The sequence below is a fragment of the Abramis brama genome, assembly GCF_963993115.1.
Source record: "Abramis brama genome assembly, chromosome: 21".
NCBI classification, from domain to species: Eukaryota; Metazoa; Chordata; class Actinopteri; order Cypriniformes; family Leuciscidae; genus Abramis; species Abramis brama.
The window spans coordinates 26,951,880-26,968,546 of record NC_139983.1 but is presented as its reverse complement, the minus strand read 5'-3'; the positions used below and the strand labels follow the sequence as shown (position 1 = coordinate 26,968,546).

At 34.4% G+C, this 16,667-nt stretch overlaps 1 protein-coding gene across 2 annotated transcripts; it reads left to right on the top strand.

Annotated features, from left to right (window-relative positions):
• Positions 1 to 147: 147 nt before the first annotated feature.
• Positions 148 to 11,775, top strand: mapre3a (microtubule-associated protein, RP/EB family, member 3a). 2 transcript variants are annotated; one of them, XM_084096496.1, is made up of 7 exons: positions 148 to 285; positions 2,463 to 2,586; positions 2,880 to 3,025; positions 5,166 to 5,322; positions 7,948 to 8,081; positions 8,400 to 8,552; positions 9,939 to 11,775. In XM_084096496.1, exons 2-7 carry the CDS (start codon positions 2,466 to 2,468, stop codon positions 10,005 to 10,007), a joined length of 780 nt encoding a protein of 259 aa, XP_083952622.1. In that variant the 5' UTR covers positions 148 to 285; positions 2,463 to 2,465; the 3' UTR covers positions 10,008 to 11,775. The 2 variants fall into 2 exon arrangements, with proteins under 2 accessions (XP_083952622.1, XP_083952621.1); XM_084096495.1 differs by having other exon boundaries at positions 5,166 to 5,364.
• The last annotated feature ends 4,892 nt before the right edge of the window (positions 11,776 to 16,667 follow it).

Sequence of the window (16,667 nt, the reverse complement as noted above, 5' to 3'; positions counted from 1 at the left end):
CCACAATTAGAGCAAACTGTGTTCCTTTCGAACTAACGTGCTGTTACCAAAGAGTATATACTCTTTGCTGTTACTCGGGATTATGAAAGCCTTGCGTCTATGATGAAGGGGCGGGGCGCATGCGCAAAGAAGGCCAGTGTGTTGCAGGAGAGCGTGGCGCTATCGTGCGCTGTCAGTGTCCGTAACTAGGCAGCAGCGGCGCATAATATCTGGCAACCCACAGCAGCAGCGGATTGCCTTCTGCCAGTGTAATATCAACATTGGAAAGGACGCAGGCAAAATACAGTGAGTAGAATATTGTTAAAATGTTATACTTAATCGGAATTCTTCCTAATGTATGACATTAAATGGGCGTCTTTTGTCTGTGTGTTATGCGTTTATGTCTCGAGCGTGTCTAGTCTAGTGTTGCTCGTGCACGGCGGGGCCTGCAGAGAAACTGTCACAATAATGGACCGTTTGTTCATTACATATCACTGTACGCTAGTGTGCTGTTTTTAATAGAGCAAAACGCACAAATTATGTTTACATTTTATGTACACAAAAACAAAAAGAGCCATATCAGTAATAAACAGAACGCGTTATTATAGGGCCTGAGTGACTCCCATCGTAATATGGGAGTCACACAGAGACAGTAATATAGTTTAAAATATCGTTTTCTGCAAAAGAGAAATAAGCATGAAACTAAATGATTTGTTTGTAACAAATACGAATATTATAATATACAAGTCACATGACAGTTATATGACAGTAAAACGCGCACGAGTTTAAAATGTATGTAGCTGAATATAAAACAAGCCTGTCACCTGTCAATCACGGCTTCATTTCTTCATATTTATGGTCAGACTCCTGACCAACCTAATGCAATACATAGGCCTGTAATTTACACGTTTTGAAAATGGCCATTATTAGTAGTTTCAATAATAATATTTAAACTTTTTTTTGCCTTTCACGTATTTGTGGGCGTGAGAAAAAGCAATAAATAAATAAATAAATAATCCCTATAACTTAAAAAATAGCTACATAAATCAGAGATGATCTTAGAATGTTCTAGAATGTTACAAAACAAAAGGACTGGTTCAACTTATTTATTGTTCATTTACATTATTATATTATAAAATGATAAATATCCCTAAAACCAGCTATTCTCGGACTATAACTTTATATAGAATATTATAAATAATACTACATAAGTTATAGTATGTAATACAAATGTATCTTTTAAAGCAACATTAGCCTACTATTATGTCCTGACAGAAAAAAAGAGGTTAATAAAAATGCTTCCTTTATGAATTTCCAAAGTTTTACGTTTAATTTTTGTCAACACAGTCAGATATACAGTATATGAAAACAATTATAATCAGGTAATATCATATTCATATTTTACGTGTCATAGTCATAATGCCAACTCACAAATTGTAAAGATTGTCAAATTGATTTCTAAAACATATACATTTAAAAGTTTATGATACAATTGGAGTTTCTGAAGAATTTTTGAGACTTACACTGGAACAACAACAGTTTGTTTCATACGGGTTGAGCTCTGCCAAAAAAAAAATATATTCTTTTGTTTTGGAAGAAAAAAACAAAGTTCCAACTCTTACAATATGACTGACAGAGTTGACTGGTACACTACATTTAGAAAGAATTAGGTATACCCTAAAGTACAAGATTTTGTTATTTGGCAAAGTTTGGTCCTCTTTTATTTATTTTCTGCAAGCTTGTGATTACTATGTTTATCATGCCTCATTGCCTTTTTTTTATATATATGCATATTTATTTGCATTTTTAAAAAAAAGTATAGTTACAAATGATCTTCTGCTGAAATACCAAATAAAAACATGTAAACACAAAAGTTGTATTGCATTTAATACGATACGATAGTCAACAACACTATATTTTATATTGTTCTGAACTTCTGACATTTCAAAACATGGAGCTGAAACCATTGTTTTGTAGGTTATGTTGTCCCAGTTCTTAAAAATCAGAGCTTTAGAAACGTCACGCTGTGAAATACACACATATTGTTTCTCTGTAGAAGATGTGTGTGTGTTTTCTGCATGCTGAAGGTTTACAGATGTCATTTCCATCATGCAGTCTGCAGGGCGCAGCAGATGTGCATGGTTAAACATCTCAGAAACACTTTAATCTGGATGGATTATTTCTGGATGATTGAAAAACGCAGTGTGATTGCAGTTTGACTACTGAAGAAGTGAATATTACTTATTACCCATATGGAAACACATTGCAGACACAGTGACACATATGCTATGCTATGGGCAGGGCTAATGTTTTGTGTAAAATTATGTAAAATATAATTTCAGGATATAAAATATAAACTTGAAATGATGAAAATTTAAATATTTTAAAATATACACTGTTACAGATGCTTTAAGGGGTCAGAGTATTAAAATTACATGCATGTAGGTCCAAAGTGACTTTGTTCCTATTGTTTTTCTTTGCAGGAGATGGCAGTGAATGTATACTCCACGTCAGTAACCATCGAGAACCTGAGCCGACATGACATGTTGGCATGGGTGAACGATTCGATGCAGCTCACCTACACCAAAATCGAACAATTAAGTTCAGGTGGGTCATACATACTGCCTTATTTCACTAAGTGTTTTTATCTTTTATGTCATGAATGGCACTCAGCTGCCCTAGTGTACTCTTATTCGTGCTTTTACTTTGCTTTTGATCATATTAAGAGATTACATATGCTCAGTGTTTTTATCTCTGCCTGCGTAATCAGTCAAATAAAAGCATTGACTTTGCACTCTTTATCACTCGACACAAATAAGGTTAACAAATCGCATACATTTTTTCATCATGCATTGAATGAGCTCTATTGAACTGTGTTCTCTTTTGCTCTTTGTCCTCAGGGGCGGCTTATTGTCAGTTCATGGACATGTTGTTCCCAGGGTGCATTCTTTTGAAGAAAGTGAAATTTCAAGCAAAACTGGAACATGAGTTTATACACAACTTCAAAGTACTCCAGGCAGCTTTCAAGAGGATGAACGTCGATAAAGTTAGTGGATCCTTGGCTTTTGCACATTTGCTTTTATATACATCTCATATATACATTATATATATATATATATATATATATATATATATATATATGAAGAGTTCAGATGCAAAAGCCTCTAAGTGCCATCTGAAATTTTCTTCTAGAATGATCATTTTTATAAAGCTTGTATATTTAAGTTCAGTAATTTAACTTAAATGACAATTAATAGGTAATTTTCATTGCCATTTAAGTGAAATTTCTGAACTTAAAGGTATAGCGGAGGATTTTCCCGAATTTTAGAAAAGAACCGCCCTCTCCACTTTTTGAAAAAATACACATGCGCAACACTCTACCTGCTCCCGAGAGGGAACGCCTATTAAATGTGTGCACGACACGAGAGAGCATGCACGAGCCTAGTTCTCCTCGTGCACGCTCTGTTTACAAGTTGCAAGATCGCTAATCATAGCTTACATTAACTTTTACTAGCAGTGATTTTAAATGGATTTCTCCAAATAGCATGCCAAACTTTACCTGTCGAGTAGAAACTTTGCAACTGAGGCATCAGTGGGAAGCCCAACCTGTGCTTTTAGCGCACACCAGCATGTGAAATATTCTCCCAAAAACACTCTGGTCTTGTTTCTTTCTTCAGAGGCCTTTCTCTTCTTGTCATACAAATAGTAGATACTTTTTCTCTTGCGACCCTCAGACATTTTGAAAAAACCCGGTGAGAACGGTGAGCTGCAATGAATGGCTGAAACCGTAGCTCAGTCATAGACAGCTCGTCACCACACATAATACACCTGAAAGTGCGCATGCGCAGAAAGGACGAGCACGTACGACGGCCTTACGTAAACATATCACCAGAATGATTGACAATTAGGAGGACCAATAGTCTTGATGATCCACCCAGAAAAAGAAAATCCTCCGCTATACCTTTAAATATACAAGCTTGATAACAATGATCATTCTAGAAGAAAATTTCAGATGGCACTTAGAGGCTTTTGCATCTGAACTCTTCATATATATATATATATATATATATATATATATATATATATATATATATATATATATATATATATATATAAAGTTAGATATACATCTCATATTCTAAAACCAAGTTATCTTTGCCAAATATAAAATATAAATGAAAGCTAATTTGAGCTCATTTATTAAAATAATATCAGCTACAATGACAGTTGATTGAACAAAGGCAAGACATGTTTATTTATATATTACACATTTTATACAAAATAGACACTCAAAATGTTTGGCATAATATCATATAAGGTACATGAGAGGTAAAACACTTGAAATTGATTTCAAATGTATTTAAACAAAAAGGAAGCCAATACAGAAATAAAGAAGAAAAAAAATGACATTCAGCATATTTGCTTGTAATTTAAAAATTATAAAAAATGTTTTTGAACAAAAAAGCGTCCTGTAGGTATGAAAATTAAAGTTTATTGTGTGATTATTAAATGGGCCAATTAGTGCCCGTTTTCACAGACAAGACTTATAGGGTTAGTTCACCAAAAAATGAACATTTTGTCATAATTTACTCACTTTCAAGCCATCCTAGGTGAATATGACTTTCTTCTTTCAGTCAACACCATCTGAGTTATATTAAAAAAATATCCTGGCTCTTCCAAGCTTTATAATGGGAGTGAATAGTAATTGAGATTTTGAAGCCCAAAAAGCCATTCCTTTACCATAGTAATATTTATGAGCAAGCCCTTCACCTTAGTATTTTTAAAATACAGACATCTCTAATAAAAAATGAGAAGTAACTTTCATCAATACCATGAACATTAAGCCACTTAGTTAAAATAGTTATAAAAATTAAAATTAGTTTGACAAGTTTGGCTAATAATATGTGATATGCATTGTATAATGTTTGTTAACTAATGGAAACAATAGTGCTAAATGTATATTTTTGTTTATCAGATGTTCATAAGGTGATCAGTCAGGTCTGCTGGTGTTTGGTGCCGCTTGTCAGGTTATCTGAAAATATTACTGAAACAAGCGAAGGTTTCTAATATTTCATTTCATGTATCAAATATATCAGAAATTCCTAGGATGGGAGAAAATGACACCTCTAGATTACAGCTCAGTATAATATTGATCTAATGATTTTTTTTTTTCTTTTGTTATCCAGATAATTCCTGTGGAAAGATTAGTGAAAGGAAAATTCCAGGACAACTTTGAATTTGTCCAGTGGTTTAAAAAATTCTTTGATGCCAACTATGACGGAAAAGAGTATGATCCCCTTCAAGCTAGACAGGGCCAAGATGTGGCACCTCCACCAAATCCAGGTGAACACTTTTCCTACAAACCCAAGAGAACTGGTCCCTCAGGTAATGTCCAGATTCTGTCGCCCCTTTTGCTGCATTGATTGCTGAGCTTCTAGTGATTGACAGTGTGCTCTGCAAAGCAGCTGGTTGTGCACGGGCCTCAGAATGATTTACTCCATGCCCACGCTTTCATTAATGACAAAACAAGGAATTCAGGATTAAAAAAGCTCTGTGTTACTGCATAAAGAACTGCCTTCTTAATATCAGTACTAACAAATAGTCATGTGCTGTCCTGAAAGGGTCATTGCTTGCTTAGTGTGACTTTGGTCAGTCCTATTCATCCCTCAGATATTTTTTATTGTTCATTGTAAAGTTATATAGTCACCCGGAATGAGTTACACAAACCATGCAATTTATTTTAACCCTCTATTGCATGCATTATGAAAGCAATGTAAACATTATTAATTAAAATGTTTCTCATAAAATTGATCTTATTACTAATATCTAAGAATAATTACCCATTTTTAAAAAACATTTAATATTTTTGCAGCAACACTATGCAATAGAGTGGTGCAGGTATGACGTCAAAGCCCCGTCCCCTGGTTTTCAATTTATGAGACAAATTTAATAACATAAAGCCTGTGGTAAACATTAATTGATGATATTTTGACGTTTAGTTCTACAACGTAAATTGCACACACCCATACCGAAAACGTGCATTTTGAAGCGGTTATGCTCATTTTTGAAAACGTACGTTTTTAAAAAGTACCTAGATCAGACAGTTTGGGATGCGAGTGTGCCGTTTACATTAAATCGTCAAAATATCTTCAAGGTACGTTTATCACAGGCTTTATTCTCATAAATTGAAAAACTCCATAGGAAAATGTCAAGGAACCAGCGGCAAATTACACTTCCAGGTTCTGACGCCATACTTGCACCACTCTATATTTCGAAAGAAAGAAATTCATTAAAAATAAAATAAAAAAACCTATAAAAAAGACAAAATTATTTGACAGAAACTAAAATACTTTTTCCTTAGTTAGCAGTAGTTACTGTAGCACTGTATTTAAATTTTACTTTAATGTTATGTAAATTAAAAAAATAATATTTAAAAAAAGTATTTAATAGTTAATAATACAATAACAACAAAACAACACCACTGCAGTAGTTTCTATATATACTTTACACACACTCCCCTTAAAAAAGCATTTAAGCAATTTCCCATTATGTACACTACCATTCAAAAGTTTGGGGTCAGTAAGACTTTTTTTTAAAGAAATTACTTTTATTCATGCATTAAAATGATGAAAAATTACAGCAAAGACTTTTACATTTCTATTTCAAATAGCCTAAATTCTTTCTTTTTTTTACTTTCTTCAAAGAATCCTAAAAAAGTAACACTGTTTCCACAATGGCTGCTAAAAATTCATCACAGGAATACATTACATTAAAAAAAGACCCACTGATATAACAGTTATTTTAAATTGTAATAATATTTCACAATATTACAGTTTTTTACTGTATTTTTGATCAAATAAATGTGGCTGATGAGTAGAGACTTTTTTTTTTCAAAAACACCAATTTTTATTGTAATTAGTAATGACTTAATGATGAATTAGTAAAAATTAGTCATTTATATGACTTATATTAGTATATTAGTATAATTTATGACTAATTTTTCAACTGTTTGTTTATTTAGCTAACTTGTTTAACTATTTTAAAATGAATTTTATTCACTAATAAATGTGAATCATATTTTTGATAGGAAACCAGAACAGAGCAAAATCATCCCTTCATTAACAACACTTTAATGATCTTTTATTTTTGCAAATTGATGAAAAAGGGTTGGTTGCACAATAGAGGGTTAATAGCCAAGGGCTAGAAGCGAACAGTCGCCACAGAGGTATAAAAGTGGCGTCATAATTTGCTGACAATCGACAGCTTTTTTGATCGTTGGGGTGGATTGGGAATGTGACCTCCATTTAATTTGTTGTCACATCTCTTCACACTTCACTGACTTTGGTTAAACCTGCCTGATATAATTGTGGATAACTGGCTTTTGAAACAGTGTTTGATCACACACACACACACACACACACACACACACACACACACACACACACACACACACACACACACACACACACATGCACAGGCTTAACCAAAGTAATGGGGTAACAAACTGCCCATGCTGTAGCTTATTAAAGGCTGATCTTACTGAACCTCTTTTTATGTGAACTCATTTTAGTGAATCATTAGCTCTGTTCAAAAATCTAGTGAGCTGCCACCCTAGATGGCATTTAAATGCATCATAGGTTCATTCCTGAAGATGGGCAAACAATTAGGCTTCAAAATGCTCTTATTCAATGCTTGCCCAAACAAGGTTTTATACAGTATAATTCAATGTGATAACCCAAAGCCAAGATGGCAGGCAGTTTTTAAAATTGACCGTTATTGACCGAACATTTCAGATCAGTCACTTATGAGGGTCCATTTTTGCCCACTATGGTTTGGAACAGAGCTACAGTAAATTTGTTTAAAGAAGCTGATAGAAATGAACAAAAAATCTAAAATTGCATTGATCAGTTTGTACATTTCCTGAACAGCTTTCTATTGTAGCTAAATGCAAAACATTTCCAATTTCAGGGCCTCAGAGAACATCGCCAACAGTACCTAAAAACATGCCCACACCACAGAGGGTGACCACCACCATAAGGAAGAACCCCACACATGCCCGAAACGGGACAAGCGATGCTGAAATCATGGAGCTTAATCAACAGGTAGAGTCCCCGGGAGGGTAAGGAAGTCTTACTCTACCTTGGAATACTTTGGATTGAAGATATAAAATTGTATAGAAAGAAAAGTGTAGGTAGATTTTGCATATGTCATTTTTATCTTTCTTTTCTCCCATTTTCTTCAGACCATTCCTGATCTCCTATCCCACCTGTTAAGATAATCGCATTTGATTTAATATTCTGAAATAAACATGGATATAGATTGTCTCGTCATAATAAACATACTAACTTTTTCCCAACAAGGAATGGTCATCTTCTGACGAGTAGTGGCTTACATTTTGTCTTTTACTTTGTTTTTTGAAGTTGATGGAGCTGAAGTTAACTGTGGACGGTCTGGAAAAGGAGAGAGATTTCTACTTCAGCAAACTTCGAGACATTGAACTGATCTGTCAAGAACACGAGCCTGAAAACAACCCCATTTTGAGCAGGATAATTGACATTCTGTATGCCACAGAGGTACTGCAATGACATTTCTTTGATAATAATTTGACTGATATATCCATGAGGTTGATTCATATTTGCGATATCTGGTCAATTTGTATCGGATGTTCAGTTGACAGTTCTGCTAATTTTTACACACGCTATCCAGTCGTTTCAATAGCAATTAATCCAATTGGGAACTTCGCGTGAGGGCAAAATATTTCTCCACGCAGATTTCGCAACAGTACAGTAAGTCACGCAGATTCACCGCACTGACCAACAGAAATCTGTGTGACTTACTGTTGCGAAATCTGCGTTCTGTGCGAGTTGTGCCTCATACATCGCTACACTATTGACAATAAACAATTGATCTTGTTAGCCTGTGAAATTTTGCTAATCTAACACAATTCCGCTAACCGCACCTTTGTGTTCCAGAGTCAGACGTGAAAATACTCAAGTTGAAATTTCCCATTTCTGACCTCAGTGTGTTCCTGTTAATCACGCAAAACAGTCACATGTACACATTAAGATGGCGCCATGACTCAACAAAAGTTGATTTCATGCTCTAATGCTAATTATGGTCAAAACAAAAGTCATGAACACAAAATACTGTATAGTATTTTTAAAATACTACAATATATATATATATATATATATATTTTTTTTTTTTTTAACCCAAAAATCTGATATCTTTGTATATTACATACAATTTTGCATTGTGCTGGTTAGTCGTTGCCATCTTGGAAATCAGAATTTAAGTGACATGCAAGTTCCAAACTATCTGAAATTAGGCAAAAGATGTCAGTTCCAAAATCTACTGACAACAGTATATGAATATATGAAAAATGCCAAGCTGAGGCTTCAGAATCAGATTCAATTTATTGAAATGGACATGAAATGTTTTAATTAGAGCCACTATTAAATTGTGACCTAAAATTAACAAAACTAGTCTAATGACAGACAGTCTTTAGAAACTTAAATGGGCAAAATAAAAGTGCATTAAAAACATTTAAAGTACTGCCATTGATATTCAGTATATTCTGTATCTCTCAGGCCTACTTCTCACTAGATATCGGCAAAACTTTGCCAAAAACATCAGTTGACCACTAGTCAATCGTATGCTTTTGAAAGCATGGAACAATTCAGTGTTTAATATAAGCTGCGTCCGAATTTGCGTACTTATGCACTATTCTATGACGTTTTGTAGTATAATGTGAGTGGTGTATTCCACAATACTTAATTATCTGAAAAAACGAAGTGTGCAGTGTGGGACACTTCGTGTCTCCTTAAAATCACCTTATAAAGTTCATACACTGCACGGTTAAGTACATAGTGTATAAGTGCATACTGTAGTGTATAGTGCATTATTTGGGACACAACTATAGTGATCATTCTAAAAAAAATTGCTAATTTTTCATACAGGATGGCTTTGCACCGCCAGAAGATGATGAAATAGACGAGCAGGCCCACTTGGACCAGGACGAATACTGAGCATCCTCCTTTTTTTTCCCACATCGTCGTGATCCTTTACCATTTCCTCTTCCCACCACTTTGAATGACTCCCCCCTCTCGCACGCTGTTAATATCCCCCTCGGTTTCCTACAAATGTATATATACTCTTATCTGTTTGTCCTCTGACGCTGGTTTATGCACTACATACAGTACGTATCAACAAACACTCTTCGTCCTCACCCCCATCCAGACTGTAGCGCCAATAACGACACGTCCTAGCCGTCTCAGCATGTTTTACATATCGACATAGAGAATGAAGAAAATAAAAGGCATCATAGATTGTCAGTAGCACAACGGACTGAAGACAAAGTGTAAATATTGTGTCAGGAAAAATGTTTTTAAAGAAAAAAAGAAAATTGTCACCTGGAATGCAGTTATTCATTGTGAGATTTTCTGTTTTGGCTCCTTTTAGTATGAAATGATCAGCATCACGCCATCCATCTGTGTCTCCAGCTTCAGTCTGCCTCTCTCACTGACTGTACACTTTTAAAGAGACGCTTCACTCAGAAACGACAATTCTGTTATCATTTACTCACTCTCATGTCGTTTCAAACCTTTATGAGTTTCTTCCATGGAATAAAAAGTTCAATTCAATGTAGACTGAAGATTCCAAGTTTAAAAAAGAACACGAATGTACCATACAAGTGGTCCATACGATTCATACACTATATTCCCAGTCTTCCTAAAGCTTCTTCCAAGCGTCAAACACACCTGTGACTGGATAATTGAGTCAATGATCAGTCAGATTCATTCAGACTTTTTTCAAACAGATCTAACTGATTCATTAAAAAGAATGATTAATTCAAGAATCAAAATTCCCCAACAAGGACAGCTAGAGTAGTTGTCAATATTTTCTCTGAATAAGAATGCTTCAGAAGACTTGTAATGGAGCGCAACATTTTTTTTATGGTGCATTTGCATCTGCAAACGACATGAAAGTGAGTAAAAATGACAGAATTTCATTTTTAAGTTAACTATTCCTTCAATAACTAAAACAAAAAGCAGACACCACCATCAGGAAGGATCCCAGTAATATCAGACTCATGAATCTTTTACAGTATATCTGCCAAGATACTGACGTCAAGTTTGTCAGTGACGTGAATAAATGCTGAGCTGTAGAGAGGACTTTATGCTTTTAAATATGGATGGGCCAGTGACAGGGTAAATAAAAGGGAAAAAAGACATTAAAATGTGTCAACAAGGCTTTAAAATGTGTGAGACAACAACTTGTGGCACAGGTTGTTTTGCTTGTAACCAGGGAGCATGTGAATGTTATACATTGACAACTGAGTGATTGTTTAAAAATCATATTCCAAGAGTATGGAAAGTGGTATTACCGTCATATTCAACTAGTGTTCATGACACCATTGAGCATGAGGGACAGTAATTATTGTTACTGTGTGTGTACATTTTATTTTAGTGGTAATCAAACACGTGATACTACTGATCAGATGATGTCATGTCGAATTGAACTGACGTTTGCTGCTAGTGTTGCTGCATTTATGTGTTTTGTTTTGTATTTATTTTGCTCAGCTGTTGAATAGCATAGGGCTGTGCATTCTTAACTGTAAAACATAGCGGATTTGTGAAAGGCCCTGATTAAATTAAACAGTGATGCTAGATTCCACAGTCATTGGTTTGAATCTGCTTCTCTCTGTGTAGAGAACCGGACTCATCTTGTATTGTCTCTGTATAGCCATAATTGTGTTTGCTTAAATTGTTTTGAGTAAATAAACTTTCATGAGAACAGTTTTGTCCATGCATTTCATAAAACTGAACATACAAGGGTAAGTAAAATGTTATGGCATACAAAAATGTGCTTAATTTCTTTTGAATAATGTCAATGCAAACGATATGCAAAATATAGTTGTTGCTGTTTTGTTTTGGAGTGAAATATGATCTGGGCACAGTAAATAGGGTCAATTTTGATTTCATGACGACTTAAAAAATAGGAAAGCTGTAAAATGTTAATATTTGTAAACATTTGAATGTTTTTATTCAATTAATCTTTATTGCTTATTTATTTTGATAGTTTTTTTCTGTTTATATTAAAAAAAGCTTAGTTTTTTATTTTTTTATTATTTTTTTTATTATTTAATTTCAAGTTTCTTGTGTTTATTTATCTTTTGATTTTACTGATTATTTGTGTTGTTGTTTTTCCTAATATACCCCCTCGATTTATTATTTATTTATTTAAATCCATTGTGAGCTCTGAATGAGCATTTCATTGGTTGGACTTAAAACGTCCCCTTAACTGAACGAGTCAGTCGCTGTTTTGAATCTGAACGAGACTCGGTTCGGCACAGAACTAGAATCCGCTGAGTGAACTAGCGAAATTTATTTATTTGTACTATTTTGTTGTCTTTTAGCTTGATAAAAGTCAGTTGACAAAATGAAGGAAATTCATAGATCTACTTTGCTGTCAGTTGCGGGAAAACAATTGATGGTTAAAACACTATTTATGTAGTTCCCCGTGGTCGTAAAAGATTCGGTTCTTTTTAAAGAGTCAAGTAAATGATTCAATGACTCAGTCAACACTTCGCCACCGTAGCGATGTAAAAGCCACTGAACAGATTCAAAAGCTTCGATTCACATGGTTGAATCAAAATCCCAACCGCTAACAAACAGCTGTCAACCATCAGAGTAACTGATGCGTTTACGTTACGTAAAGTTTGAGAGTTTTTTAAATTTTATTTGTTGGTCGGAGGGCCAACCAAAAGAACAAATACTCTAAAATGGTGAGTGGTAAAACTAAAAAACTCGTTAATTACTGTAAGTTAAAGTTACGCCAGTTAACGTAGCGTTGTCTGGCGAATCATTGAAGGATACAGGGAAGCCAAAAACGAAATGTTTTATCTTTTTCTTGTTAACGTACTTTATTTTATTAAGGTAAGCTTCAAATTCACTCTAACTACTGTACATTATGTTATCTCCATGTTTCCGTGTTCGGACAAGGTACGTCCACTTGGCCAAGATCGTAAAAACAAAATCAAACCGCTGAAGGGAAACGCCATCGGCTTCAATCTGCCCGCAAAGCGAACAATACTGACGTGAGTATTTTAAGAACGACTTAAATCGACAAACATACATTATCAAATAAATTTATATAACGTTATGTGTATTTTAGTGACCAGCTTCACTCAACGGTCAACACTAAAAGCAAAGCTCAACCTTACACACGATGTTTTGAACAACCATTCAAACGCTTCAGCTTCATGCTGCCGTCCAGTTGGAGGAGCGACACAAGGTGTGGCATCACAAAAATGGTCAAGGGAGTGAACTGTATTGATCTGTTAAAGAAAATGAATGTGACTATTGACTCTGTCCCAATAGGAAACCGATTACCAACAGTCATTCTGTAGGTAAGAACGGTTTTTGCATTCTAATAAGCCTGTCATTGGTTATAATACTTCCTCCTTATCGCTGTTGTTCAAACTGCATCATAACTGGGATCTGTACAGATGCGTTATCCAGTAATGCAGAGGAGGAGACCGTAGATACACTGGCAGACAGCTTGATGGATACAGAATATGAAGATCTTTTTTCATCTGTTGACACAGGTAGCTTATAAAAAATGTAAGCATCATCACAGAATCAATAAAAACAGCCCAGCCCTGTGCTGTTTGATATCAGTTATCTACTGTATCTTATTTAATATGCAAATTTCTAAGGCCTCTAAATGATCACCATGATAAAAACTTTGGTGAAAAACTTGTTGTTCCCAACATACTACTTGCACTCTGTTGTTTGATTGATAGTTCATACTTAATTAAGTAAAAGGCTAAAAATTCTAAAAACGTCTCCCCTTCCAGTCATGGTACACAAGACTTTGCTGTGAAATCTTTACTGATTTTTATAAAGTATAACTTTTATATTGGTAGTAATATTTCAAAATGAACACTTACTAGACTGAAGCAACTTTAGGTTTACTTAATTAGAAATACATTTAGAAATTAGAAATACAAAAAAAAAAAAATGCATCAGGTTTTTGAGGAATGTTTTTGTACCCACAATAAAAACTACAGAGCTTTGATCATAAAACTAAGCATTTAAATATCATCTTACTAAGACATATTATTAGTAGTATAGAGTGACGTGATAATTAAATGCTTTTATGTAAATAGTGCTATACTTTTATAAAGATGTCATTGATTTACATTACAAGCGATCAGAATTTCACCTTGCTTCTTAGCCGTAAATATCCGCAACTGCGCCAAATTGCATATTTTCAAATTTAGTTGTTTTTTTGCTCCTAGAGTATGAGCTCCATATAATCCTATATTATACTATGTGGTATGATACATCATTTCATTTGATCATTTGATACAAAGCCTGATGTATCAAATGATACTCAATGAAAAACACATATGCAAACATTTTTTTGTTAAATTGTCAAAACAAATTTTTTTTTTAATTTTCTATTTCAAATGTCAGGCTTAACAAGGTTTAACACTTTTTTTGTATCATCTGCCAACAGATGCTTTTGTGGATCACAAGAAAAGCACTTTTAAGGAATTCATTGATGACTCGTCTCCAGAAACACAACTCCAACGAAAATATCGAATGAGAGATGAGGTATAAAATGAATGACACATAAAAATGTGCTCATAATATTTTGATTTAATAATTAACATTGGTTTCAGTTTAAAACTGATTGCACCCATTTTTTCTCTAACAGTTTGGAAACATCGTCCATCGTGTCAGCGTTACAAAGAAACGTGTTGCACAGAGAATGAACAGTCTTACGCTCAACATTAGATGTTTTAAAGTTGGAACGCTGACCAAGACATTCAGAAGATCTGATGCTCTGATCTCCAAATGCACCGTAATATTGATTAGAGGTTTACTGAATTCATAATTCATAGATCAGACTTCAACATTTGATATAATCACATACACTGTGTGTGTTTCATTTACAGTTTACAGTGGATTACATTGAGATCGCAAATGAAGGTAAAGCATGTGCACATTCCCAAACAGAAGGCTTCGTTTAGACGCTCACGATTGATTCCTCAAAAATTAACACTTGGAATTGGTTTTAACTTTTCAACATATACTAAAGTGATGAAAATCCATTTGAGTAACTGCAATCATTCAATGTATGCAATGATTCAAGGTGTTAATAATATTACATTTTGTCTTCTCTTTCATAAACAGGACGAATAGAAGCATCAGATGTGATCGCTTGTGAATGGTGCACCGTGCAGAAGCTGCCGGCCCTGTTTCTACACACAACACCTGAGATATGCCTTCACCTGCAGGTCCAGCTTGACATGTTTGAAGATGATTCAAGTGTGTGGTGTGACTGCCAGGGCAGGAGTGAGTCGCAAATATGAACATACAGCGTTCTGTCCATGATGAAATGTGACTGATATTCCTGCTTTGAGATTTAAATGATGTAAAACGGTTTCTATTCTCTCCTCAGATGAAAAGAAGAAATATGTTGTCCTTATCTTTGAGAATGAGCTCTCACTCCCAGATCAAATCACACTTGAGGAAATTTTCACAGAGATGGGCAAGTGTTATAACATCAGCTGTTTTCCAGTTAAGTTGTCATTTGAAGAAGCCAGTAGCCGACTGAAGTCACACAACTGTGCCCAAAAACAGGAGGTGGGTCAAGACATGCAGTTAATATATGTTTGTCTTCATTAACTCACCCGCATGACATTCCAGTCCTATATATTTTCTTTTTTGCCTTTTTTTTGGTCATATGGTTTTGAATGTCCTCGCATTAGCCATGCACAGATCAAATAAACAGCTATTATAACTATTATCACGGTGATTAAAAGTTCATTAGTAATTTTTTTTATTATTTCTTTAGGTGTAAAAGCTTTTTGCATCTATAAGACCTATCTGGACTTAAAAATGACTAGTACTCTTCAGTCATCTTACTGTGTATAGTGCTTTTGCCTTCTTTCTACTGTCTTGTACAATAGCATTTATTTTATTTTGCTGTGTTCAGATCGCTATACTTCAGCCTGAAGAGGATGAACTTCCTGTCATGAGTCAGGTTTCTCAAAATGGTTTCTTTTTTGATTTCCTTTTCCTGTTTTTCTTTTTCCTTTTCCTGTTTTTCTTTTCCTATCCCTTTTCCTTCCCTTTTTTAAAAGAAAGTCTTACGGTTTAACGTCCTGGCATTAGCCATTCATAGATCAAATAAATGTAACTATTTATTATGGTGATTTACAGGTGCACTAGTTATTTTTTTTTATTTCTTTAGGTGTAAAATTCAGTGATTTTGTGCATCTTTAAGACAAATCTAGTGCTAGTGCTCTTCTGTCATCTTACTCAGTGCTGTTGCTTTCTTTCTGCTGTCCTGTCCAATAACATCTATTTTGTCTTGCTGTGTTCAGATCGCCTTGCTTAAGTTTGAAGAGGATGATCTTCCTGTCATGAGTCAGGTTTCTCAAACTTCTCATTTAATTTCTTTTCATTTTCCCTTTCCTTTCCTTTCCTTTCCTTTCCTTATTACTTCCATTTCCACTCCACTTCCATTTAGCCTTTCCTTATACTTCTACTTTTTTATTTTCCCTTTTATTGTCTTTCCCTTTTTTCATTTCATTTATTCATTTTCCTTTCCTTTTATTTTCTTTTTCTGTTACTTTGTCTTTTCTTGTCCTTCTACTTCCATTTCTTTTT

Bases quoted from the DNA above. Each gene is read 5' to 3' on its own strand.
- mapre3a (XM_084096495.1), top strand. From the start codon at position 2,466: ATGGCAGTGAATGTATACTCCACGTCAGTAACCATCGAGAACCTGAGC. The intron at 2,587-2,879 runs GTGGGTCATACA...CTTTGTCCTCAG, and splicing joins AATCGAACAATTAAGTTCAG to GGGCGGCTTATTGTCAGTTC. The intron at 8,082-8,399 runs GTAGAGTCCCCG...TGTTTTTTGAAG, and splicing joins TCATGGAGCTTAATCAACAG to TTGATGGAGCTGAAGTTAAC.